This window comes from Curcuma longa, chromosome 5 (genome assembly GCF_044706935.1).
Source record: "Curcuma longa cultivar G26 ecotype Majalengka, Jawa Barat chromosome 5, ITB_CL_G26_1.1, whole genome shotgun sequence".
In the NCBI taxonomy this organism is placed as follows: Eukaryota; Viridiplantae; Streptophyta; class Magnoliopsida; order Zingiberales; family Zingiberaceae; genus Curcuma; species Curcuma longa.
The window spans coordinates 14,086,201-14,110,577 of NC_133865.1; the positions used below are offsets into that span (position 1 = coordinate 14,086,201).

The 24,377-nt window shown below is 35.8% G+C and overlaps 1 protein-coding gene across 1 annotated transcript; it reads right to left on the reverse strand.

Moving 5' to 3' along the window:
* Nucleotides 1-6,195: 6,195 nt before the first annotated feature.
* On the reverse strand, nt 6,196-14,043 carry LOC141828885 (auxin response factor 16-like). The gene is made up of 14 exons (XM_074716270.1): nt 12,989-14,043; nt 12,766-12,878; nt 12,592-12,687; nt 12,452-12,508; nt 12,188-12,343; nt 12,018-12,102; nt 11,015-11,105; nt 10,777-10,941; nt 10,481-10,676; nt 10,242-10,380; nt 7,554-9,007; nt 6,965-7,155; nt 6,699-6,879; nt 6,196-6,615 (listed from the first exon to the last, which is right to left on the reverse strand). Exons 1-13 carry the CDS (start codon nt 12,990-12,992, stop codon nt 6,699-6,701), a joined length of 2,928 nt encoding a protein of 975 aa, XP_074572371.1. The 5' UTR covers nt 12,993-14,043; the 3' UTR covers nt 6,196-6,615.
* Nucleotides 14,044-24,377: the final 10,334 nt, after the last annotated feature.

A 24,377-nucleotide genomic window follows, 5' to 3' on the forward strand; every position in this document is an offset into this window, starting at 1 on the left:
TTCCGTCACGGCCGTGCTTAGTGGGCACGGCCTCGGGAAATAGGCACGGTCGTGCCTGTGAGGCACAGGCGATAGTCGCGCCTTGGAAATAGGCACGGTCGTGCCTAGCACGGCCTAAACCTGGCGCGACTCTGGAATGAAGCACGGCCGTGCCTTTGAGGCACGGTCCCAAGCGTGCACCCCTGGCAAGTACTGGTGCACGGCCGTGCCTAATAGGCACGGCCCCAAACACGGTCCCTTGAAAGTGGGCACGGGTAGAGGCACGGTCGTGTTCTTCTTTGTTACTCCTTCTCCATTTCTTCTTGTTTCTCTCCACCATCAATAATGCATCGTTTTGGCTCAAATCACATCCTGTCAAGCAAAATATACAAAGAGCATATCTCCGAGCAAAAGAGTAAAATATGCAATATAAAAGAATAAGGTGTGATAAAGTGTAGCATATGCAATAAATCGCAAGTAGATGAGCGTTAAAATAAAGCTAAAATACTATATATGATCTACGCTCATCACTGGGGCACTGAATTTCATAAAAAGAGCAGTCAACGTCGCAGAGACCAAGAATTCAATTCTTTCATCTCTTTCATTGCTCTCTGAGACTGTAAAAAGCTTTCTCTTCCTCTCATACTTCATTAGAGATATTGTACGAGGAAGACATCGCATTGTGAGGGTTTCTCCGCCTTCGAAGGGTGATTCAAAAAGGAGAGTTTTCTCTATAGTGGAAGATCGTGTGGTGTGTGTGTGGATCATTGGATTAGTCACCTCGTAAAGGTGGATACCAAGTAAAATCGAACGGGTTAGCGATTGTGATCTTTTTATTTCTTGTTTATTTTGCTTCCGCTAACACTTTTACAAAGAAAAGTAAAAAATCGCTATTCACCCCCCTCTAGCGAACGCACCGATCCTAACAGACGAGGCATGCGAGACTTTTACTACCAGGAGTTTTTGGTAAGTCATTTTTATTATCAAGAGTTTTATTTATTTATATTAATTTTTAAATTATTTTTTTACAGAAAAAGTATACTTCGGAGCTAGGACACGAGGAGGCATTTAATAATGCCTGTGTCAAATTATACAAGGATATGCTCTACAAATGCAAACGAAAGGGCACAAGATCATTTTTTATCCCAGTTGATGTTTGGGATGCATGATAAGCCATCTTGGTTGCAAAAAGATGGTAGTCAAATTCAGCGACAGCTCGAGCCAACAGAAACATCGAGCTGGCTAGCCCTAGCACCAAATCCACAAAGCATACAACTGGATTCCGTTCCATCGTCAAGCATACCATGGACTTGGTGAGTTTACAATTAATATGTTTATATTAGAATTATTTAATTATCAATAATTTAATTTGATTTAATTATATTTTTTAATCTTTAGGAGCATAAGCTATAGTGACCTCCTACTTATTAGAAGATTTTTACTAAGACACATAAGTCTAAGGATGACATATTTATCAATCCTCGATCGTAGACATTAGATGTAAGTTTTTAAAATTTAAATTTATTTAACTGTTAAAAATGATTAGCTTTTTTAATTTTATATTTTATATGAATTTATTTTTAAATAGACTGAAATGACTACTAGAGTTGCACAGATGTCTCAACCTAATAGAGAGGGAGGTGAGATGCAAGATCTCTCCACCGACTAGGTAAATGAGATTTATTATGATATGGTCGGTGGGAGGAAGAAGAGCTCCACTCGCTATGGTCTAGGGTCCTAAGCGAGAGTCATTTATGAATGTGATGACCCCTAAAGCTAGGGGTCGTCCTAGTGGATCATCTACTCAGGTAGAAACTCTAGAGTAAGAAAATCAAGAATTAAAGAATTAACTCTCCACAATAGAGGCAGCATTTCAAGAGTCTTAACAAGTCGAGTTGTGATACGAGAACATTGCATGGGAGATGCACGAATTCATGGTTGGCATAAGTCAAATGCCACAACCGCCACATGGCTTTGACTCACATGAGACTTAGGACTCTTACGACCATCAGGACCCTAATTAGTAGCTACATGAGAGGTATGTTAACATTTGTAAATTTTTCTTTTTTTTATTTAAGTATCACTCATGAACATGAATTTTCAAAATTGATTCATATCCTTGATTTGATACTAACCTATCTGATTATATTTTTTTACAGGATTGGATACTTCTAGTTGGGTATATTTATATTTCATAGATTTGATTTTATTTAGACATTGATAGACTATCATTGTATTAAGATATTTGATATGTTATCTTTGTATTCAGATATTTGATATTTGTGTTTGTATTATGATTTAATTTGTTTAACTTGAGATATTTGATATATTGAATGTATTCATTTGTTATGCTTGATATGTTGTGACTGGATTGATTTAAGATATTGAAATTGTTAAGTTGTTGTATTGGTTTAAGTTGTAATCTGATTCGATTGTTTCATATACATGAATTTGTTAAGTTGTTGGATTGTTTTGTGATTGGATTGATATTGAATTTGTTAACTTGTATAAGATTCGTGCTTGATATGTTGTGATTGAATTATTAAGTGGTAGTGTTGTTTATTTCAGTTACAGTATTGTATGTATTGTTAAAATTATCATCTGTGATAGTTTATGATTATTTATGAAAATGTAAATAGAGAATCGGGATAAATGGAAGTGAAGTCAGCAAATTCTGGGTAATTAGTGATGGAAATTTAAATTTTCTATCACTAATTACTAATGACAATTTAAATTTTTTATCGCTAATTAGCGATGGAATTAAACATTCGTCACTAACTTTAGCAATGGATGTTTAATTTCATTACTAGAACAGAGATAGAATAGTGATTCCGTTTGCGGTGTTAGCGACGGAATTTTAATTCTATCGCTAAATTTAGAGATGGATATTTAATTTTCATCGCTAAGTTTAACGATCTAATTTTAATTTCGTCGCTAATTTTGACGATGAAAATTTAATTTTGTCGCTATAATTAGCAACATAATTAAATTTTTGTCTCTAAATTTAGTAACAGATGTTTAATTCCGTCGCTAATTAGTGACATAATATTTAAATCCATCACTAAATGGCGTCAGCGATGAAAAATTTAGAGACGAGAAAATTTCATCGCTAATCGATCGTTAATACCGTTTAGCGACCGATTAGCCATGAAATTTTCCGTCGCTAATCCTGAATATTCTTATATTGTATCAAGTCGACTTGCAGTTAAGTATAGTAAACTACTTATTATATTCTTATAGTATTTTAAGTCTATTTGTTTTCCTTCTGGATCGCTATCAATATTTATGTTTGTTGCTATGGGTGTTTTTATTTATTTTATATTTTCCATGTCAAATTTCTTAATTAGTTCTTTAGCATATTTAGTTTGATAAATATAGTTACCATTTTCAATCCATTTTATTTGTAACCCTAAGAAAAAGTGTAACTCACCTACACAACTCATTTCGAACTCATTTTTCATTACTTCAACAAATTCATTTAAAAATTTAGTATTGGTTGAATCGAAAATAATGTCGTCTATATAGATTTGGACAATGAAGAAGTCCTTTTCTATGGTTTTAACAAACAATGAAGGGGCAATTTGTCCTTGGTTAAAACACTTAGATACTAGGTATGTTGACAGTCTTTCATACCATGCCCTAGGTTTTTATTTTAAATCGTATAAATCTTTCTTGAGTTTGAAGACATAATTTGGATGGTCTTTATCTTCAAATCCAGGTGGTTGACCTACATAGACTTCTTCTTTAATGAACTCATTCAAGAATGCGGACTTTACGTCCATTTGGTAGAGCTTGAATCCTTTGTGAGCCGTGTTGGGTAGTAACATTATGATGAATTCAAGTCTAGCTACGGGTGCATATGTTTCGTCATAGTCTAGTCTCTCTACTTGGCTAAATCCAAAGCTATTAGTCTGGCTTTGTTCCTTACCACTTCCTCTTTTTCATTTATTTTATTCCTAAACACCCATTTAGTTTCTATGATAGATTTGTTGTCTGGCATGGGACTAGGTCCCATATTTGATTTTGTTCAAATTGTGCTAGTTACTCTTGCATTGCTATTATCTAGTCAGGGTCAGGTAGAGCTTCTATAGTTTTTGGTTCAATATTAGAGATATTAAAGCTATTTAGCTCAGATTTCTATAGGATGATCTAGTTCAAACTCCTAGGTTAGGATCACCCAATATTTGATTAGATGGGTGATTGGCTCTTAGTCTAGGTGCTCGTGTGGTATCTGGTTCAGTTAGGTTTGGGTTAGTCCTATCTTCTGATTTAGTTATGTTTAAGTTAGGTTAAATTTCCTCTTCTTCTTGGTTTTGTGAATTATTAAGTTGTTCATTAGCTTGATTATTGTTATTTTCTTCATCAAATATTATATTTATAGTTTTTTCAACTTTTAGGGTGTCCTTGTTATAGACTCTATATGCCCTACTAGTTGTAAAATAACATAAGAATATTCCCTTAGTGGTTTTGGATGTAAATTTTATAGCAGGTTGTACTTATTGCCTCATTCCAAACTCATGGTGGTATCCATTAACTGGTGACAAAACAAAATTCATTAAACCTGATTTTCAAACTCTCCACCATGGTCACTCCTTATTCTTTTAATTGTTTAAATCCTTTTCATTTTATATTAGTTTGCATGATATTATATCATACATTTATCTTATATGATAATATATAGTTTGATATTGTTATGTCATACCATACATACATCATTTAAATTATAATAAATTTCTTTTTAAAAAAATTTACATTATTTGACATATGTTATACTCATTTACATACATAGATTTTAATTCTTTGTAATTAAGGATAAATGACATTAGTTGACATTCTAGGTAGAATGATCAAATTTAGAATGTCTTGATATATATACATGATCTCTTAGTTTAGGAAAAATAAATTATAAATCTCACAAGAATAATAAGATTAACTCATGTGTGTATTAAGATATATTAAACATAAGTGAGATGTAAGAATAATGTAAATTTAATATATCAAATTGAGATAAATTTTATCAAATCAAATAAATTTTATGTTGACTAATCATGAGAAAAATTAATGTATAAGTCATGTATATTTAACCCATAAATCATAGCTTAAAAAAACTATTTTAAAATTATTTTAAAAAATTTTAGTAAAATTTATTTGTTGATAGAAAAATCACCATTGATTAAGTTAATATAAAGTTTGAATGAAATATTAAAATTTTCAAAGATTTCTAATTTTATGTCATTCTTTAAAAATAAAATATATTTTTTTAAAAAATTATTTTTTAAATAATATTTGACATAAATAATATTTGTATGAAATTTTATGATTTTTTAAAAATCATAAAATTACTTAGGCATTTCTAAAATTCAAACTGAAATTGATTTATAATTTTTTAGATGAGCAATCAACTATTTCAAAAAATCAATTATTATCCTTATCAATCGATTGTTATCCTAATAATAATCGACTGTTATAATAAATTTTGATTGAAATAGAATTAATCGATTAAATTCATTTTTAGATATTTTAATTATTTTTAATCTTTTAATATACTTGAATAAATTTTTAAAGAGAATTTTTTTAGTAAAAATAAGAAAAAGATGTTAAAAAGAGAAAAATGAAAAATTAGAGAGAGATTCAGATTTAACCTCATGATTTTAAAAGTTTAAAAACTTCAAAATATTATTAATATAATATTTGACATGGACCATGATTTAAGGAGAAGATCCACTATAAAGACATGACTTATACCAAAGGACAAGATTTTAAAAATTGATGATTGAAAGTATCATTCTTAATTTTTGTCCAATACAAAATAATTAATATATTAAACACCCCCTTTTGTATATTGCACGCTGGTTTAACAGTTGCCTAACTGGATCGATCTAATTTGATGAGTTTGCTATCTATCCAGTTCGTTAAATCTATGTAAATTCATTGAACATGAATTCAACTACATTCAACGAACCTATATAGACCTAACACATCCATCCAATAATGCATTAAATAACTAAATAAATTTAAAGGATAAAATTTTTAAATTTCAAAATAATAAATAGTTTAAACTATTTGTTTTTTAGGAGAAAACTCCCCCTTTTTATGCGACACTATATTGCTGCAGAACCTAGTGTTCAAAGACAAAAAAAATTCACCTAGTGAACAGAACATGGACTATGCTTCTATCATACAATAAATTCACACTTTAGGTAAGCAAAACCGTCAAGCATCAGTACTGCACATAATACACTTATCCAACACCCAAGAAACATACAAGCCCTTAATCCTTTTAAGTTAAATACATTCATTCCCATATCAGAAACATCTTCTTTAGTTGTCTCCCTCATGATGGTCAATGTTATAACTAAATCTCCTACACAATATCTGTTACTGCAAAATTATGCTTAAAGCTGCACATTAGGAAATGATTTTAGGGCATACCACAATATGTACAGGTAATGCCACTGCTGCTCTTTATAGTTAGACCAAATATCTGCCTATGTGTGTAACAAAAACTAAATATTCACACAACCTTCAAGATGGTGCACCATGAGGAAAACTGCGGAAGTACCATAGTTGAGAACAAATCAATGTGTTGCATAGGCTTTACAGAAGTTCCACCTTTCCCAAGCTAACCATTGAAACCTATTGAAACACGTCATAAGCCCAAAAACAAATCCAGCCTTGAAACTGCATTTACTTATACGTCATTTTTAACATTGTGTTACCTAATGATGAAAAGATGGAAATCGGGCATCATCCAATTGGCCTCTCCAAACATTGCCGCTGTTGGGTCCACTACATGCTTCGTTTCGTACAGATAAACTAGTCAAGTTACCATCCAAACTCATCTGCTGGACTTCTGCTGCTGATAAAATTTTAATGCTCTGGACACAGCTAATGAACTCCCTGCAGTCATATGAAAAAGGTTTTTAAGCCCATTCATAGAAGAGAGAAGACCAAATTGCAAACCACTCATTTTAGGTGTCCTTACTCCCAAGGGTCATCACCAACAAGTAAGATATCTTTTTCATGGTCTATGTATACAAGCTTCCACTCTGTTCCATGTGGTTCTTCTAATTGCCCTTCTATCCCAAACATACGTGCAAGATCATGTCGGAGCTCCTCATAATCTTTATAGTGTGTTACATCAATACATCTTCCAACAGATCCCCGCTTCTGGACCTTCAGAGTCAGAGTCAAAACTAGTAATTACAGAGAGCAAAATATGTCAAATTATGTAGCAGTAAGAACAGAGTTGGATCATATCTTTTGTTGGTCAAGCAAGCGGTTGGATCTTAATTTTTAGAAGCAGCAAGTCAAAAACTAATTGCTCCAGTTTTCATATGTAGCTCTTTTCCTTCATATGAATCGAATATGTTACAAGTATGGTTGAGTAGCAAATTCACATATCAAAGTTAGTCCTCACTGATCCAGCATTGCGACCTTTGGAACATGTAAGCTACTTCATTTTCAGGATTGATTGTAAAAACCAAACTATCAAGAATATTCAATTTTTTATAAAGGCAATCGTATGAGGTGTGCATGCAACAAAATTGAAGTATTGGGAAAAATTAGCAGACCTTAGTGTAAGTTCGCATGCGAGCTGGTTGGTTTGTCCACGCTCCTCTACTAAGAACACCCTCATTGACTACATCAGTTGAACACCCAGGATTGAAGGACATATCAGCCACACCAAATGACTGGGAACTAATATCTGCAGTAGAAAGCTCAGTATCTATGTCTTTCCGTTGACTATAACAAGAAAGATTCTGTATATCCTTCCCTGTACCAAGCCCTCTTGAGAGCAGGGTAGCTGGCATAGCTGCAAGAAGACAATCATCCCTACTATGATCTTGACCATTACCATTTAGAGGTAGCTGGTTACAGAGCTGGACCAACTCTTTTGGGTTTAAGTGCTCATGCTTGACCAGAACTTGAGGTTTACTCTGAAATTCCTGCAATAAATTATCAGGAGGAAGCACAGCAGTCTCGCCAACCAAAATTACTGGGCCCTGAGGAGATCTGCCATGGAAACTAAAAGAAGTAATGTGATTGTCTGTTGAGGGTGAGTTTTCTGTAGATGGACCATTGATACCGCTGAGCATAGATTGAGTTCTGGCATGTAGAGGAGACTCATGGTTATCCAGGATATTATTATTCTGTGCATGGTGTAATTGCTTTGCTGGAAGCAGCAGGAATTTGGAGCCATCTAGGCAGGTTTGGAAATCTTGTTGCTCTTGAAACTGTTGATTCTGCTGAATTAGTAACTGTGGTAACTGAGATTGTACTTGGGAACTAAGCTGAGACAGTAATTGTTGTTGCTGAATCTTTTGTAGCAACTGCATTTGAAGAAATTGCTCTTGCTGTTTCTGCAAGAGAAATTGCTGATATTCTAGTGGTTGTTGAGCCTGCAAAATCTGTGGTAAAGCTGATGGATAGAGAGAACCTAGGTTTGTTAAAGCAGAGTCCTGTAGCCCTTGCTGTTGTAAATGGATGGGTTGCAAATGTTGATCTGGTGAATGATTCTGAGGTACAATATGTCCACCGGATTCCTGACATTGCATATCGTCTACAGGTTCTTGATTGGGAACAATATTTTGTCTTTGAGGCTGAAGCTGCTGTAGTTGCCCCTGTTGTTGAAGTTGCTGCTGCAGATGGATAGACTTTTGTTGCAGTAGAGACTTTAAAGAAACAGAAGTTTGAGGTGGCAACTGAATTTTCTGCTGTTGATGAGGCAACTGCAATTGTTGAGTTTCAGGATTCTTGGAACTCAAACTTGGGGCAGATGCAGAATGTGTTTGGAAACTTAGCATTTTTGCTGAATCCTCCATTGCCACACCATCATGCATGGGCGATAATGTGGGTAAGCATGCTGGTTGAGATGCTGATGTAACTCTCTGTGAATTCTGTTGCATGGCCATCCATTGAGCCAGGCTAAGACCAGGAAACATAGCACACTGAATGTCTCTTAAGCCAAAATCATCATTCGGCTGTGGCATAACCCTTTGGAAACCATTTTCTACTTCATACTCATCTGCAAAAATGAGGAATTATCAGCATCTCATGGCAATAATGTGATGAAATGCAGAAGAACAAGACAACAGCCCAAAAATTTTCTTAGTTTCTATTATAGTGGTGATGCTACTAGTATGTTTCATACTTCCAATTCTTACACAAATTTGTATCAATGATTTTCACATTGTTTATTAACCAATGTACTAATTTGGACTTTTTCTAATAACTTAAGCTTTGTAATAAATGGTTAGCAATCATTAATATAGTATTAGAGCCATTTAATATCATGATGGAGTGCATGTTCTAGCCTGATGGAGAACTAGAATGTGAGTTTATTATCCAAGCTCACAGGGCTATAACTATGTAGAATGAGGATTATTTCCTAATCCCCTAATCTTTTGGTTTAAGTAGTCATTCATTCAAAATCCATAAATGTCTTCAACTTTGAATTGCTTCCCTCATCCTAAGTTTCTCTCTTGTATCTCATATGCTAGCCAAAGAAACTTTTTTCTAGCTAAACAATTCCTTTAGAAATTTTCAGTCTGTCAGAAGAATTATGGGTAAGCTTAGGCAGAGTCCCTGATTACTTGCATGAGAGGTAGTGGTGTTCGCACGCAATAGGGACACTGGTTTGGTTAAAAATATGAGTTGCACATTAGAAAACCTCAACAAGGACAATTACTGTCAATGATCATGATGTCTTGTTCAGGTAGTTTATCTAGTAAGTGGTTACTAATGTCCATCTTACATAGAAAAATCAATCATCTCTTGAGAAAATGAAGAATAAATTAAAGTTAGGATGTGACTGATTACCACATAAAAAATATTCCACATTAAAATTCAGTGTGAAACTTTCAGCTTATTTCAAAGGGGCCAATTTAGAGATTTACATTCAGTAGCCATCTAAGATTGTAGGCAGCTTAACAATATACGTAGGAAGCAATTAATTGGTATAATGTGATATTATTTAAACCTTAAATTCAAATATAACTAACCTTTAAAAAAATTAGTCAGATATTCTCCTGTTAGGCAATATATATATAATTAAAAAGTAGAACTCAGAACAGTTGTTGCCAGTACTTATATAGGTACCGAGAAAAATCAGTACTTGGAGCCGTTGTTGCCCGTACTTATATAGGTTAAGAGAACAATCAATAGAACTTGGACAAAAAATTGCACAGGGCTTGCAGCTTATGATATTATTATTATTATTTATTTGGTTTTCTGATATTTCTTCTATGTAAGTTGTTTACCTGGAATTTCTGCTGATTTAGGAAATTTGGGGCTGAAAAATGGAGGTGGACAAAAATAAAAAGGGGTTGCCACTGGTTCAATTTCCCAGACTGAAACTCGGCTCCTTCTCTCAGTCGTTATTGATTCATCCCAACCAACCTGTTGATTCAAAATAGATATTTTGTCCACTACAAGAGATCACACAGTACGGAAAGGATAATTTCCTTTCCAGCAATGCAAATCTGCAATATGCTAGTACCTGGAGATTGCGCCATTGTGAATTTTTCCACCGTATTGGATCTATGTCATTGATGCTTGTAACAGTACCCAAATATCTACGGACTCCAGAATCTTCACTCTCAAACAACATTCTGAACCGCATGCCGACAGACACCTGGGTATATACTGCCTTGTTGTACTTGGCCAAAGGGATGACAAATTCTGAGCGGCTCGCCCTAGTTAGACAATGAATAATTCCATTAGTATTCACCATCCAAACAGCAGAGCAAACAAAATAAAATAAGTGCACGAAAAATATTGGTGAACCTGCATTACCTGGGGTTGTAAAAAATAGTAAATGGACTATTATTTGTGGCAGCATGAGCCGCAGCAGCAAGGATCCCTATGTGCATGCTATCACTAGATAAGACAGAAGATGATAGAGCAGGTTGTTGTCTATTTGCACGCCGTATACCCAATAAAAGTTGTGACTTCGCATCTCTGAAATGAAAGAGAATGACTTTCCTTCTCTGTGAATGTGTTAAGTAAAAAGGTTGCATATCATTATCCTTACCGGATAAAGAGAACAGAATCACCAGCAGAAAGCTTTTTAGTGCTAACAAACACACTCCATCCTGTAGTCAGTAGATGCCGTTTCGGTTGACCTGCAATTTGATGACTGATGAGCATAGTCAAATCAAGTGTAAAGCCTAAACAAACGATTATTGAAGTTTGGAACAATTATTATGCAATTTTGGCATGTACTGAATATGACATTCATAAAATCACAATCACTTGTAATATGCAAGTTCTTAAAGAATTTTTTGGTAAAAACAATACGTAAGTGAATTTTGTAACATCCTGCATGCCAAAGGCTTCTAATGTAAACAGAATTTATATTATTTCAAATATATTGAAGGCAAGGAGATATGAAACAAAGTAGCAGGAATCATAAGGAAATATGCTGCAACAAATTATCATAAATATCAAAAGCATTTACAATGACAAGTTTAGCAATTAACAGAGCAAGCACAATTAAGATTATATAGTGGTAAGCAGATCAACTGTTATAATTATACAAGTTACTGAAAGAAGACAAATCTTATCACTTTGTGTGTGTGTGTGTTTAGCAATTAACAAAGCAAGTGTGTGTGTTGTGTGTGTGCGCGTTTAGCAATTAACAAAGCAAGCACAATTAAGATTATACAGTGGTAAGCAGATCGACTGTTATAATTATACAAGTTCCTGAAAGAAGACAAATCTTATCACTTTTTGTGTGTGTGATAGAGAAACAGGGAATATAAATATAGCAATGTCCTGTGATGATAAAGTTTAGTTTCCATGGCTAGTTTGTGTGTGTGTGTGTGTGTGTGTGTGTGTGATAGAGAAACAGGGAATATAAATCTAGCAAGGTCCTGTGATAATAAAGTTTAGTTACCATGGCTAGTTACAAACTAATGAAATAATTTTGGAAAATAAATTATTAGGAAGAAGAATCTAATTACTTTATTTCAAAAGTGACACTGAACGCACATAATGAATGCTGATTGCATAATAGGAAATGCAGAGATGCATACCGCGATATATGTGCCTAAAAGTCCAAGATGCGTCATGCAAATCTTTAGCCACCAATTCTTGAGCTGGCGGTTGCATTGTGAAATCCTACAAATACCTATACTTAAGACTGGACACCTTTGGTTTTTTGGATTTAAAAACAAACAACGAAGCAAATGTCCCTCATACATACTAGAGGTGGAAATATGTTTTCTGCAGCACGGCGTGGTACAGAAAATCCCCCATGAGTGCTTGTATCACTTGCTGTAAGTGTTTTACAAAGGAACTCAGCTGGTTGCTTGTTTTGTTTCAGACCAATTTCAGATGACAACATTGCATCTCTGTCGTACTATAATATAGTTGTGTCATAATCAAGTAATTATAATGCAAGAAAAAAAAAACTATAGCAGAAAAAAGGTAGAAACAGCACGTAATTACTACAAGTCATCAAACTCACTTTGTTAACAGGCTGAAGAGTCATTTGTGCATAAACCTCATCAGTTTCGGCGTCAGCCTGGGAATTGATACATTAACTTTGTAGTTAGACCACCAGAACAGGTTGTATAAGAAAGGTGAGCAATTCCTCTAGAACCTCACATGCAAAGTGACATCTAGAAGCACACAAATCAGCTTAGAAGGTAGTGAGGGATAATTTGGTATACTATCAATCTCCTTCTGCATTGAGGCAGCAACCTAAAAATTACAGAGACATAACGATTTTGATTAGAAGTCACAAATAGGTAGATCCTGCAAGCCACTGAGAGGGCATACCTGTTCGCTGTGACCTTGGGGAAAGTAGATCACTAAGCTACCTGCTGGCGGCAAAGATACAAGTGGTCCAGCACAAGCATGCCATAGCTCAGAATCAATTCGTTTCTTTTCTCCTGCTTCGCACAGGTAGCCAAAGCAATCGTCAAAGAAACATTGTCATCCTCCCTCCCAGAACTAATACATCGCAAAAGTTCAAAAGGTAAACAAACAAATTGCAAGTTACTCATGATGCTTGGATCATTTAACAAGACATGTTGTGAATATATCCTGGTGGAATTGTGAAGCGGGAGATCCTGCCATCCTTATACTGGACTATGAGCAGCTAATCGTCGCGTCGCAATGCTTGACCACCGACTTGGCCTAACGAGTTAAGAAAATGAGGCAAGAAACGACAAAACACTGCCTTCGGACAACGCAGATAGCGAGGTTAACCGAGTTACTGAGAAGAAAATCCAAGGACAAGAAGATGAAGTTCACCATGAAGGAGATGCAGACTGCTTTGGTTGGTTTGCTAGTGCGTTCAAACTGAGAGATTTTTTGTTTATGAGAGGAAAATATCAGCATTTATACTTGAGGGACATCTGAAAACTTTTGCAACTCCATCAGACATTAGCAGCATCGATTTTAAGAAAGAAATGAGGATAAATCATAAAACAAGTAGTAAACGGGCTCCAAATCAATAATCATAAACTCTCAAAACAAAAACACGAGAATTTGTGGTCAAAACAGAAAACCAGAAGAGGCACAATCAATGGTAGCAAACGATAAGCGCACCTTCGATGGAATTCCCCACTGATCCACAAGCCGCAGGAACCTTCATTTAGGCCAGGCGAATTCAAAAAAAAATCACACCGCCGATCTGAAATGCGCTCACTTCTCTTCTTTCAAGGGCAAGAAAGCTGGCACTCTCTCTCTCTCTCTCTCTCTCTCTCTCTCTCTTTATAGTTACCCAACCCTCTGCTCATTAGAAAATTCTTCCCACTGTTCCCAGTGCGGTTGCGCCTCGGAGGAACTACAAAAAAAGGCACCTTTTAGCCATACTAGGAAGCATGAGCTGCACGAGCACCCAAATCCACACTGCTTCCCAGCTTCTATTCGTTAAACGCCAAGTCACGTCGACGCCGAGCTCAGACGAGGAGTTTCTTGAGAGAGAAGGTGATCGGTGGAGAGATAGGTAGCTTGCCGCTGCTACAGATGTAGAGACTTACGACGACGATGGGAGTCCTGAAATGCGCCGGAAGAGGCGGGGGCGGTGGATTTTGGATGGGGTTACGTGCGCTACTGGTTCGGGTTGGGGCGACATGAAAGGGATGCGGAATGAGAGAGGACAGGTACAAAAAGAGGCGTCGCCGTCTACATGATCACTTTATCACCATTTTAATGTTTTCCTTTTAATAATTGAAGTATATGTATATGTATACGTGTGAAAAGTATAAGTATATGTAGATGCTCTGTAAAAAGTTTTACTAGTAATTAATATTTATTTTAAAATACCTATACTATTTTCTCTGTATTATTCGAAACAAACTAGAATTTCTTCTTTAACCCATTAAATCATCACCTCTGCGATGGTGTTAGAAATTTTTTACTCCTAAAACATAATTGAAGTTGATTACGATGAAACAAAAGTTATTGAAATAGACAATGGTCGAATCTCGATGAAGTTGAGATAATGTCCTCCTTCATCGTGATCAATTACAACTTCTCGATTTACCTCCTCATAAATTGTCATAGAGTCGACCGTGTGAGGTCATTGGGGTAGCGGATTATACCTTTTGCTAAAGAAATGAAAATTTTGCCTTCACCTTTGGGACATAATTGAGTTGGTTATGACAGAACAGACTTGTTGAAGTGGATAAGGATCGAATCTCGACGAAACCGAAATAATACTCTCCTTGTAGTGGTCAACTACAACTTTCCGATTTACCTTCTCATAGATGATTGTGGAATCGATTATGTGGGACCGCTAGGGTGGCGAATTCTACTTTTTACTAAAGCTGAAGTGGAAACTTTGCCTTCAATATTGGTTATTGCAAGATAGTCCTCTGCAGTGGTCAACTGTAGTTTTCTAATTTACTTTCTCATAGATGATCGTAAAGTCGATCGTGTGAGACCGCTAGATAACGGATTTCATCGCTAGATGATGGATTTCATCCTACTGTAGTGTTGGAAATTTCCATTTTATGCGTAATAATTATAGTCCTAAACCACTATTATTTCAACACTATAATAACCTCTAAAAATATATAAAAAATAATTTAATAAAAATCTTGTAGCATTAGTGACGTCAAAAGCTTATAGGATTGATTGGTCGTCTCATTCCATCTTATAAACTCTTGTGCGGTTTCACGTATAGATTTTCTAGGTCTTTTACAAACGTATATTTGTGCCATTTCTTTGTTTGAAGGTTTTGATGATCATCCTTTTCCTTGCTCTTCGACACAATGTGCATGTACTAATTAACTCTACTTCTCAGAATCTTCAATCACTTGATATAAATTTAGGATATCATTTTAAATAAAAGTGTTTAATGTCTAAGGATACCTAGCATTAATTCCTAATCATCATTGTTCCGGTTGAGAACTGCTCCTGGACACGTCATCGGGCCTAGCTCGCCGTGGGGTGGAACCAATGAAGAAGGAGAGCAGCGAGAGGGAGGAGACGAAGAAACTGGGAGGCCCCGAACCTGAAAACACAGTAAAACATCAATAGGAAGGCCGGGTGTTGCCCCGGCGCGACCACTCCGACGCTCAAGTTAGGGGCAGTGGAGGAAGATAAACAGTAGAGAATAAGGAAGAGCGTAGAAAGTTACGAGTGAGAGCCAGAGAGATACCTGTGGAGTGGAGTGGTCTGTTTATAGAAGGATGATCAAGTGCACCTGTCACATCATCATTTAAGAAAGGTCTCCTCATGATTAATGAGATGGCAGGAATAATCAATTTCACTGTCCTATCGCTAACAAAGCTATCTCCAGTCACTGTCGGGCTATTCAGCAGGGATATGGTATTAATTAGAGGGGGCGTGGGCTTGTCAGAGAATCATGATGAGGTGAGCTAGGGCATAGTGGCAAATGTAGGTAAGGCAGGTACAAGGATCCAGCGAGTTGTCGGATGTGTGAGAGGATTCGGCCGGACGGCTATTGGACGGATGGAGTATTACTAGGCTCCAGCCGACTGGGAGGATCCGGCTGAGCACCTGCCGAAGAGGAGCCGGATAAGCACCTGCCGGATAGGAGGAGCCGGCTAAGCGCCTGCCGGATAAGAGGATCCGGCTAAGCACCTGCCGGATAAGAGGATCCGGCTAAGCACCTGCCGGATAAGAGGATCCGGCTAGGCACCTGCCGGATAAGAGGATCCGGCTAAGCACCTGCCGGATAAGAGGAGCCGGCTAAGCACCTGCCGGATGGATGGATCCGGAGGGGGCTCCTGCCGGGTATATGGACTCGGTCAACGGGTTGGACCATTTAAGGAGAGACCAGTTTAAGACACAAGTCAAGTCCTGACTAGACCCTTGGTTTATCCCGGAACAATCATAGATAAATTTCTAGCACTCATACTTTCTTTCTATGTCAAAATTTTTCTTTTTTTCAATGTATAATTGTCTATCAATAAATTTTGATTAAAATCATTAATAGATGGATCATTCAACCAAAATCTGCACCCATATTTTTCCGCCGCTCTCATGAGTGTACTATGCCTTCCTTTATTAGTTTAAGATCATTTTCAACCATTAATGAGTTTGGAAAAAAAACAATCATAAATGAGTTTTAGCATGTATTCACAGGTGGACCAACACTGATAGTGCCCTTTTTTAGCATGTATTCACAGGTGGGATAGTGCCCTTTTTCATCCGTTTGAATTCTTCTTTTCTTTTTTCCTCTATTCAGTAAAAGATAGAATCTGTCATTTCCTCTCACGACCATCTATAAAGAAATAAATCAAAAAACTGTAATTGTCACGATCATTTTCTAGAACTATGATAGTGTCGATTCTCTAATACGCCATTTCTAGTGTCCTACGAATTAAAAGTCGTCTGATGGTCAAGTCAACAATGGACTAAAATGTGAGGCTTGCATGCGTGCTAAGAGAGCGAAACGAGTTCGAGGAAGACGAAAAGAATTAGCCTAGAGAAGAAAACATACATTCACTTACCTTCGCAGAACCTTATATAACAGAGAGGTGAAAGGATCACATAAACTCACTAGGCAAGCCCTAAGCGATCTATTTTCTTCTATCTTAGTAGTTTGACATGAGTGTTGTTGAGTCAGAGAGTTTCAATATTGACCTACTTATTTAGTATCTCCTTTTCACATAAAACTTGATTTCTAATTAATATTCATTATCTTGGACTAGTATCTTAGTTTCCTTGAAGACTCCTATTGTATTTTGATTACTAGAGAAGCACTCAAGTAGAAAAACTCAAGAAAAAAAGAATAAAAAAAAATATTTTAAAAAAAATAAAGAAAAAATATGTTTGAGAAGGAGTAAAAGCAATTAGGTACTCCTTTGAACCCCTATGATTACTAGAGAAATACCGACTAGGTGTCCCTTTGAAAACTAATGATCACTAGAGAAATATTTATTGGATTGAGAGATACACTAGAGGGGTGAATAACATCACCGCTTACACATCCATGATCATTAATTGCTTCGATTGAGTAATTCAAATAATTTCCTCTCCGAACGACTATTCAGAGAAGGAGATTTGATTCCTCTCCGAAACCTTATATTCATCATTGTGTTTGAAGTTTTTGTAATCTGTGTCTAATTACATAATTGCTATCTAACATTTTATTTTATTTTTGTTGCAATTTAGCATATTCATTTGTAAAAGAATGTGTGAGTGCTATTTACCTCCCCTAGTACCAAAATTGGCCCTACACCTATGACCGATAGAATGGTGAATCATAGATAGAGCTGTCAAATGGGTCAATCCATGGCGGTACAATCAACCCATTAGAAATCCATTATATGGGGGGGGGGGGGGGGGGGGGGGGGGGGGTGAGGTGGATTGACCCACCAACTCGGCAGGTTGAAAAATCTTCAACTCAAGGTGAGTTACGGGTTAGGCGGGCCAACTAACGGGTCTGTCAAAAAAGATAAAAAATAAAAAAATTTAAGTTTGGATTACGATTTAAATTGATAAAGTTAAAATTTTTAAGTTTGAATTGCGGTTTAGATGAGTCAAACTCATTAGTCCATTGAATTTTCTATTTTAATTTTAATTTTTTTAAAAAATAATTTTTCTCAATTCGCGGATCAACTCAAGTCCGCCACGGGCTAACCCACGCGAGGTCGCGGGCCTAGGCGGGTCAATCCATTTAAACCCACTTTAAAATAGGTTGATAAAATTTCAAACCAACCTGTTTAAATTGTTTGGTGGGGCAGATCAACCTGACAACCCTAACCCAAATTAATAACTATAAGCATGGATGAAGCAACCATCAAAGGAAATAGTCATGATCGACTTGACTATCGACTATAATTAATTAGAATAGTTGACTAATGGTAAATAGTAGTCGACTGATGGATAATAGAATAGAAAGAACATGTTCAAAGATTTGTTTCAATGATGAGGCTTTTTAATGAGTTTCAAATTAAGCCTATGAATTAGACACAACATAATTATTCTTACTCATTGATATTTTTCTATTTCTCTCAGCTTTATTGTAAAGTCTAATACCTCTATTGTAATCTTCTTCTATAAATTATAAATATTTTATAAAAGATTTTTCCATCTTCGATACGGTTGTGAAAGCGAAAATATAAAGAATTTAGGAAATGATCCACTAAAGGATCTTAGATTCTAGAATAAGGGCTTAGAGCTATTGAACCATGTTAAAAGCTTGTATTATACGGTTTGTTTTATGTGATTTTTAAATTTTGTTACATATTTTGGTTTATATCACTAATTTGCAAGACAAAGTTGCATTTACACCCCTACCACACTTGTCATTTAATCACACACGCTCTAATAGGAGGTCTCTTAACAAGACACAGACTTAACCTAGAGTGTCTAAAATTAAAATATTAATCAATTGTTATAGATTGATATTGACTAGAGGTGAGTCGACTCAAACTAGCGACGGTTCAAGATTATTATATTAAAAAAATTAAAATTTATTAAATTTAAAATTTAAAATTTAAAATTTATTGAAAAAAGGACTTGCAATTCTAATTGGTTTAATATAATTTTCTAAAAGTCTTAATCCATCTTGAACACATAAATTTAAAACATGGCAAACACAACGAATATTAAAAAATAAACCACCAATAACAGGTTGACAAACAAATTTTAATTCATCTATAGAAGCGGTATTAGAACTAGCATTATCTAATGATATTGAAAATATTTTATGAGTTAATCCATATTCTTCTAAAATTAAACATAATAATTTTGCAATGTTATGAGCAGTATGTGATTCATCAAAAACTCTATAAGCTATCAACCGTTTTTGGAGGATCCAAGAGCTATCAATCCAATGGCAAGTCACACCCATATAGAAATGAGTTTACCAATGATCGCTCTAAATATCGGCACATAAAGAAACTTTATTATTTAATTTACTAAATTCATCAATTAAATTCTTTTTTCCTTGTTTTACTAATTTTTTAATTGTACGAGTAAGTGTAGTCCTAGGAACACGTTTAGCATATGGATTAAGAGATTCTTTACAAAAATCTTCAAATGTGCATTTAGATCCAAAACTAAAAGAAAGATGTTCTACGGAAATAAATTTAGCTAATGACTCTCTTAATTTATTATCAGAATATAAAAATAAACCAGAATCAGTACTACTGCCGCTAGAAAATCTAGATAATTGTGTTTGAGAAAAGTCGAGTCCATATTCCGTCGGGTGCTTCGTTTCTACATGTCGTTTTAACGATCCATAGCCGCCGCCGGCTTGGAATTTGTAGGAAGCATTGCAATGCTTGCATTTTGCACGCATTTCTCCCGATGGAAGAGTGACTTTCTCAAAATGTTTAGCGAAAATAGAAGATTTTAGAGGAGGATTATCCCGAACCTTAGAAGTAATTGCTTCAGTACTTCCTTGTGTTTCGGGCGTCGGAAGGTGTTGGGCCTCGATCTCATCATCGGTGGATTGAATGTTGGGAATGGGATCCTCGTGCGCTATTTCTTTTCCCCTCCGAGATCGATGTGAAGAACTTCCACCGCGGCCTCCTTCCATTGTAGTCGAAAGATGGAGTCGGAACTCGGAAACGTGTAGAGAAAGAACGCGAACTTACGAAGTTGAGAATGAGAGTTAGAGAGTAGAGAAAGTGTGTGAAAAATGATGAAATGAACTCCCTATTTATAGAATTTGGATCATAACGGACACTAAATCATAGTCATTGATCAAAAAATGGTCAAATGATCCTAACCGTTGAAAAAAAAATCAAAAAATCAAAAAAAAAAAAAAAACTCAAACGACTCCGAACCGCTGGTTAACCGGCAGTTTAGAGCCGTTGGAACCGTCGGTTCCAACGGAAAACATAAAAAAAATTAAACGCTTGAACCGGCGGGTTGAACCGGTGGTTAACCGGCGGAACCGCCGGTTCAAAAGGTTTAAACCGTAACCGGCCCGGCATCCTACCGGGCCGGTTCGATTTGGCCCGGCTAACCGGGTCAACGGGCCAATCGGCCCGTTGACCCGGGCCGGGTCCGAGCTGGACCAGGCCCGTGGTCGGATCTACTTCTGAATTGGTAGAGTTCTTCTAATTAGTTTCTCGTCCAAAAATTAACATTTTAAATTTTTCATCTTACCAAAAGAAATTTTTTTGAAGTGCACCGTAATTAAGATTTCAACTATGAGTAGTTAAGACCATCTCCAACCACAAAACCCATTTTGGTGCATTTTCAACACCAATTTGGTGTCATTGCAACACCAATTTTTTTTTCAACTCCAACCAATACACACCATTTCCTACACTAAAAGGAATATTCCTTAGAATATTCTATTTTTCCATCTTATAATTTATTATTTAACATATATATTAATTTCAACATACATATTAATTTGTTAAATATTTTTATTGTGATCATAATTATTATTAAAATTAATATTTTTATGGTATATAATAACTAATTTTTATAATATTATATTTTTAATTACAATAAAATAAATATTAGTATCTTCCTTTTTAATTATCAATATTATAATTTTAAAATATTTATAATCTTAATAATATAACAAATATTTTAAATACTACTCATTTAAGTTAATAACTAATATAAATTTATAATATATAAAATTTACAAAAGAAATTTAATTTAATTAAATAATATTAATTTATAATATTTAAGAATATTTTAAATATAGATTAAATATTATAATATATTTATTTAAAATAAATAATTACTTGCACCAAAATGGTGTCAAATTTGGGGTATCTATTGGAGTTTATTTGGTATTTTTTTTACACCAAAATGGTGGAATAGGGCATCCATTGGAGATGCTCTAAGTATCATGCCGAGTGTCTAACCATACACTGTGTATAGGGGTATAAAAATTACAAAGGTGATAACGTTCATCCGCGATATTCCTTGATTATCCGTCTCAAAAAAAAATGATAATCCCAGTAGCCACATCTCTGGGGGTGGTCGGCCCGGTCCCACGAAGTTTCCCACCGACCACCAGGGTAAATCGAGAAGCGCATACGACGGCCAATCCAGATGCCCAGCATCCTTTGATTGCGTTCCCCATTTGGAGGAAAATTTCTGCAAATACGCCGTAGCTGGGGATCGAACTGCGGGTCCCTAGGTTACAACCCGGATGTCCTACCGTTGCACCATTGCCCCGGGGACTTGATTATCCGTCTCAAGACTTTATGAAAGAGAGATAAATCATGACACTAAATTAATAGCCTCTTAAATGAGAGAAGCTAATTATCCAAGGATATGCATCCATTAGGATTTGAACCTTACTTCATTATTATAAGTTTACCACTTAAGTATCAATTTATTATGTTTAAAAAATATATTTAATTATTATTATGATAAAAATAAAATTCATCATCCCAGCGATCTCATATGATCGATCTCATGATCATTTATAATTAGATAAATTGTGAAATTATAGCTAGTCATTATAAACTTCATCGATCGAGATTCAACTTTTATCTATTATAGTAATATCTACTTCATAGTAGTGATTAACTCAATTCTGTCCTAGAGTCGTACAAAAACATTTATGAGTATACACATACTGGTTTTTATTTTTTAAAAAAAAATAATGAAAATATGACCATTTATGTGTGGGAGAGACCATTTTTTTCTTCACTTTGAAGCAATTTATAAAGCACGGGTTGAAATTAAAAAGTATGACTTAAGTGGTATTGTGGGTCCACGTGAAGAAATGATGAAAAAGGTTAATTATATTTACTAGAAATTTACAAGTTCCTATCAATCATACTGCATGACTAATTAATTAACTGGTCCATTCAATTCAAATGCTAAATTGACTCATTATTGACATCCCACTGGTGTCTTCTTCACATCCATCCTGCAATGCACATCCATAAATTAATACATTATTGATAGACATAAAAATCACAGTATGCATTTTTATGTATTGAGTGCCAGATTCTAACCCCTGGGGCATAGCTGAGTTGGTTACGACACAGCAGAGTTGCAGAAGAGGACAAGGGTTTAAATTCTGGCGAAAAAAAAATTACAGAAGTTCGAATCCTGGCGGAAAAAAAAATTACAGAAGAGTACATTCGTGTTGGTATAGTAGTAGTTAAACTATAAAGGGAATTTTGTTAATCTATTTTACTATGATTTTATTAAATTAAAAATTAGATTGATATTATGATATTTTCTTCACTGGAATTTGAATTTCTAATATGCTATGTGTTGTATTTGTGACTTTAGGGTTAGGGGTATTCATGTTCGGATTACTAATCAAAATCTTTGGAGATTATTCAGTACTATAGTTTGGAACTTTAGCCTACCTTTATGCCTTTTTTTACTGGGACTCATGTACGAAGGAGAGAAAAGAATCCACTAAAAAAAGGGAAAGGAATCCATTAAAGAAAAAGAAAGGGTAAAGAGAAAGGTAAAGAAGAGACACAAAAAAAATTGCTACCAGATTGAATGAGTTAGCGGATTCACATCCATCTTGCAATGCTCATTGTTTTAACTAAATTTCATGGATGGTTAAATCATCAATTAATGAATAATTTGATGCACGTGCTCCAGAGATCAGTTGCAAGGAGGATAAAGAGGTCTGAAAGATACTTCAACAAAGAGTTAGGATGGTATCGGAGAAGGATTCAGACAGACCACTTCGATATTCAAGTTAGAATTTACTTGATGTATATAGCTAGAGTAGGAAGAAAAGTAAGAGAGAGAGAGAGAGCTTGATGGAGTTGATGAGAGTGTGTGTAAGAGAGAGAGTCCCCTTTGCACGCATATTGTCTAAGGTTTATATAGTTGTCGAAAAAGCATATCCACGTCATAGCTAATGAGGGGACTAGATCTGATAGTTGTTGGTGGTCTTTCCACCAGTTGAGTGTCACGTGTCTAATGGATGATATCAAGGGGACAAGAACTGTACGGTGTTCTGTATTTTAAAATATTCGCAGCCTTTGTTTACATGTGTTCTCAGTAGGCTCTATAAGGGGCTAGTCTGGCCTGAAGAGGGATAAGCAAATGAAATTGATATTGAGTAGTCTTGAGAGTAGACAATGTTTGAAGCCAAGACAATGAGGTCCTCGAGATCCAAAGCCAAGGGAGAAATGATGTCGAGATTCGAGGCCAAGATATGAGGATATATGAGACATAAGGTTGCTGAGATCTAAGGTCGAGATCTATGGTTGAGACATGAGGTTGCCAAGATTAGAGGCTTAGACGTGAGGTTGCCTACCTCCAAGGTCAAGATCAAAGGTTTAGACATGAGGTTGCCAACATCCAAGGTCGAGATCAGAGGTTTAGATGTGAGGTTGTCGATATCCAAGGTCGAGATTGAAGGTTTAGACATGAGATTGTTGACATCCAAGGTCAAGATTTGAGGTTAAGACATGAGGTTGTCGACATCTAAGATTGAGATTGGAGGCTTAAACATGAGGTTTCCAACATCCAAGGCTGAGATCTGCGATTGAGACATAAGGTTGCCAACACCCAAGGTCGAGATCTACGATTGAGATATGAGGTTGTCGAGATCCAAAACTAAGATCGGAGGCTTAGACTGAGGTTGCCGACATCCAAGGTCAAGATTGTAGGCTTAGAGGTGAGGTTGCTGACATCCAAGGCTGAGATATGAGGTTGAGACATGAGGTTGTCGAGATCCAAGGCCAAGATCGGAGGCTTAGACGTGAGGTTGTCGACATCCAAGTGTTGGTGCAGGGAGCATTAGATGATCGAACCTTAGTTTTGACAATGACAAAAGGTTCAAGTTAAGTGTTTGATATTTACTGATGAACTGATCTAAGTGTGCAGTTAGCACAAAAAAATCTTAGTTGTGACTAGGCACAGGAAAGTCCTAGTGGAGACTAAGTAGTAGAAGTCCTGGTTGGAGGATGGGCAGACATAATCTGGAGAATTAGGTAGGAAGACATAGTTTGGAGGATTGGGTAAGGAAGTCCTAGTCAGGAGGACTAGGCAAGAAGACT

Bases quoted from the DNA above. Each gene is read 5' to 3' on its own strand.
- LOC141828885 (XM_074716270.1), bottom strand. The intron at 12,103-12,187 runs GTATGTATGAGG...AGGTATTTGTAG, and splicing joins AAAACATATTTCCACCTCTA to GATTTCACAATGCAACCGCC. The intron at 10,677-10,776 runs GTAATGCAGGTT...TTGTCTAACTAG, and splicing joins ACTATTTTTTACAACCCCAG to GGCGAGCCGCTCAGAATTTG.